This window comes from Temnothorax curvispinosus, unplaced genomic scaffold (genome assembly GCF_003070985.1).
Source record: "Temnothorax curvispinosus isolate PA1 unplaced genomic scaffold, ASM307098v1 QBEX01001605.1, whole genome shotgun sequence".
NCBI classification, from domain to species: domain Eukaryota; kingdom Metazoa; phylum Arthropoda; class Insecta; order Hymenoptera; family Formicidae; genus Temnothorax; species Temnothorax curvispinosus.
This window is the reverse complement of record NW_020211385.1, coordinates 19,225-23,110: the sequence shown is the minus strand read 5'-3', so window position 1 is coordinate 23,110 and position 3,886 is coordinate 19,225. Positions and strand designations below refer to the sequence as shown.

The 3,886-nt window shown below is 30.9% G+C and overlaps 1 protein-coding gene across 1 annotated transcript; it reads right to left on the bottom strand.

Annotated features, from left to right (window-relative positions):
- Positions 1-1,580: 1,580 nt before the first annotated feature.
- On the bottom strand, positions 1,581-2,318 carry LOC112466775. Its single transcript, XM_025035071.1, has 3 exons — positions 2,218-2,318; positions 1,705-2,099; positions 1,581-1,586 (listed from the first exon to the last, which is right to left on the bottom strand). The coding sequence occupies exons 1-3, from the start codon at positions 2,264-2,266 to the stop codon at positions 1,581-1,583; spliced, it is 450 nt and encodes a 149-aa protein (XP_024890839.1). The 5' UTR covers positions 2,267-2,318.
- Positions 2,319-3,886: the final 1,568 nt, after the last annotated feature.

The window sequence follows — 3,886 nt, the reverse complement described above, 5'->3', positions numbered from 1 at the left end:
GACAATGAACAATTTATAAAATATACAAGAATGTCACAAGAAAGTTTCTATGTATTATTAAATTTAATTAAACACAAATTAATTAAGCGCAGCAATCGACAAACAATAAGTCCCGAACATATACTTGTTATTACATTATTGTAAGTATACAAATATTATAAATTCTAATAAATTATTGTTTTTTATATACTGTCACTTGTTATGCATATATAATATATGCATATATTTATATATGGTATTTTACATATATATAATTTTACATAAATTACTATTTTAGTTACCTAGCACATGGCTGCAATATGCAGGTAGTAGCGTGGGCGTTTTTGATAGGAAAGACAACTGTACATGTAATTGTTTGTGAAACTTGTGCAGCTATCTGGGAAGTTCTCTCTCCAATTTATTTAAAAGTACCAACAATTGAAGACTGGCAAAACAAGAGTAAAAGATTTTATGAAGAATGGAACTTTCCTAACTGTTGTGGTGCTATAGACGGGAAGCACATAACTATTCAAGCTCCAAATAAATCTGGAAGTTCCTATTTTAATTACAAAAAAAGTTTTAGCATCATATTGATGGCTGTTTGTGACGCTGATTACGTATTTACACTTGTGGACATTGGATCCTATGGTTCACAAAGCGATGGAAATGTTTGGGCGAGCGCTGGACTCTGGTATAATAAAATTACCAGCCGATTCAGTATTGCAGAATACAAACATTATGTTTCCACATTACTTTGTTGGAGATGAAGCTTTCCCGTTGAAACCTTACATTCTGAGACCGTACCCTGGAAAGTATTTAGACGTTCATAAAAAAGTTTATAATTACCGATTGTCAAGAGCACGGCGAACGATTGAAAATGCTTTCGGTATTCTATCATCAAGATGGCGAATATTGCGAAATAATATTATTGCTGATGTGGAAAATGTGGAGAAAATTGTTGCAGCAACTGTGTGTTTACACAATTTTTTACGTATATTTGAAGAAAGGGTTCCTGCTTGTGAAAGAGTGTACTGTCCATCCTTTTTTGTTGATAATGTTCAGCCTGATGGAAGCATTACACCAGGCATGTTTAGAAATGATTACGTAGATAGTTTTGAAAGAATAGGACGTTTAGGATCAAATAATGCTTCCAGAAACGTGATGGAACTTCGGGATAGTATGGCTAACTATCTTTCCAATGAAGGAGCAGTTCATTGGCAATGGGATTATATTTTTAGAGGATATATGCCAAAATAAATATTTTCAGGTTTTTTAAACATAAAACAAATTTTAATATAAAATGTTTTTTTAATATAACACTTAATGTTTATTAATATAAAACACTTGTTTAAAATATGTTATAGTCTTATATATGCTGAATAACAAATACATATGTATATTACTGTGTAATAAACTGTGGATTATTAAATAAAACCATGTATCCGAATAGTAAACTTAAATGTATTATTTTTGTGTTTGTTTGTATAAAAATACCATAAAATAAAAAATCAAAGAAATTGATCGTACATGAACTTTCAGTATTTGATCAAATAACGTGTATTCAAAATTAAACTTTTTTATTACTTGTATATCTGTAATTTCTAGACCTTTGAATGTAGAAAAACATTAGAAATTATAAACAAACTGTTCACAACTAAACTTGGATTTAATCTGTTTAAAATTTGAAAATGTAAAAAAAATTTAATTTGTATACTTTGAAATTACTTGCATAATGTCAATTTTACATGAAATTAAATCTTTTTTATTGAGAATCTTTAAATCTCCATACAAGGAGTCACAAAAATATTTTAAGGACTCATCTTCTACATGTACGGTATTTTTCTTAGTAACATAACTTTTAAAAACATCAACAGCATTACCTAACTGTTCTTCAACAAGCGAAAATTTTCTTTTTAGACTAAATCTATTTGGTGTAGATGTATTGTGTGTTGTAGGTTTTTCTGGCGTAGATAGCCTCGGTATTGCAATCTCTTTAAATGTAGATACGTTAGGTGTTGTGGGTCTTTCTGTAACTAATGTATTTTTGCTTAAAATATCTAAGATTGAGAAAGATTCTTCCAAGTTAGATAAAGATTCGTTTGGTACATCGGTACAAGTATCTGCAAAATGGTTACAATATTAATATAGTTATTTATAAAAAGCAATATTCGTTCAACAACTTTAAAATCATATAAATTCACATTAGAAAATATAAAAAGTTCAATTTAGTCAATTTACCTGATTCATTTAAATACTCGTAATTGGTACAATCGTCATTTTCGGTCATGCTTTGTGAATTTTTTTCATAAGTATCAACATCCTGTGTTTCCGAAGAGTTTGATTCCTCTTTTATTGTAATATTACCAAATGTTCGTCGTTTCTTCACCACAGGATGTAAAAATGTTAAATACTTCATTAATGGCCATTCTGTTTGCTTAGCTGCTCCTGAAGGTATCTTTTTATTTCTTTCCTTAAAAAATCTATTGCGTAATGACAACCATCGAGCAGTACAATCAGCGACTAAAAGAAAAAAATATATATATTTACATATGTATCGTTATTAAATCTAACTTTTTTACTTACAGAATTCTATATATGTATAATTAACTATGTGTATATATATAATGTGTATTATACTTGCCAGGTATTTTTAATTCTCCGCTTATAAATAGCCGCGCATTCTCCACAGCTATTCGGTCCTTATAGTTAACATTTTTCTTATCATATAACTGTGGAAATCTTTCGACCAAGGTAATTAATTGAATGTCTTTATTTATTATCTCCATATTTTTTATTCGTACCTGAAAGATGAACGTAATTATATAAAATTTTCTTTCATTTTAGTTGCGTTTCAATATTTACTACTAGTACTAAAAATAAAATATTGTTTGCATATATATATGTGAAGCAAACTATAGACTTTGATAATAGCGCAAGTGTACGGGTTTTCTCACTAATTTTAATGAAATTTATATTCAACCAACGTATTTCGCCTGAAAACAAAGGTTTGAAAAGAAAAAAGTATCGCTCGTGGCTTTAAAAGAAGAAATTAACCGCTAAAGTTGGCGTGATTGAAGGTTATGAATCCTGTCATACCTACGATACGTTGCGCTTGTTCGTTTGCTAGCTTGCCTGTTTTTATATTGATCCTTTAACAAGGGATCGATTGTATATTCCTGAAGAATGATTGTAATTTCTTGATTAAAAATGCGAAAAGTGAGCAGCACTGTTTCTACTGACCCTTCCGATAGTCGCTCACGTAGCACGGAATCACACGTCATCCCACGATACGTGTCTGATCGTTTGTCGTATTCAATGAAAGTTGAAATTGAGTTAACTTTACAGTTATGGCATAAATCACAAGTTTTAAAGACTTTAATATAAAAATATCAAAATCCAGTGTTAAATTTTATCTTTTCCGGCACACAGTTACGACCTCTATAAATCAGAATAAAAGTTGAATCATATTATATTTATGGCATAAATTACCAGTTACTGAAACTCAATATAAACTAAAGCATTGAAATCGCAATGTTGAACTTTATCGGTTCCGGCAAAAATTAACGGTTACGGCCTCTATAAATCAGCCTTAAACCTGCACAAGTAAATGCATTGCAGAAATATTGCAATTATTGCAAAAAATCGGGGCACAACCGAGATGAGTGTTGGACATTAAAAGGGCGAAGCTACACTCCCAACACCAATAAATTTAGAGAAAACGAAAAAAGACAACAATTGAAAGTGCCGAACCGAAGGAAGAACGCTGACTCTGCAAGCAGCGAAGACGAGCAAGAGGAGATGAGAGGAAAACAACCACGACCTGCCTCAGAATATCGGGTTACACATATCAAAAGTGTGCCATACGGCCGTACGAAGCCAGAACTGTTATTAACAAGATTACCCATAC

Bases quoted from the DNA above. Each gene is read 5' to 3' on its own strand.
- LOC112466775 (XM_025035071.1), bottom strand. From the start codon at position 2,266: ATGACCGAAAATGACGATTGTACCAATTACGAGTATTTAAATGAATCA. The intron at 2,100-2,217 runs GTAAATTGACTA...ACCATTTTGCAG, and splicing joins CGAGTATTTAAATGAATCAG to ATACTTGTACCGATGTACCA.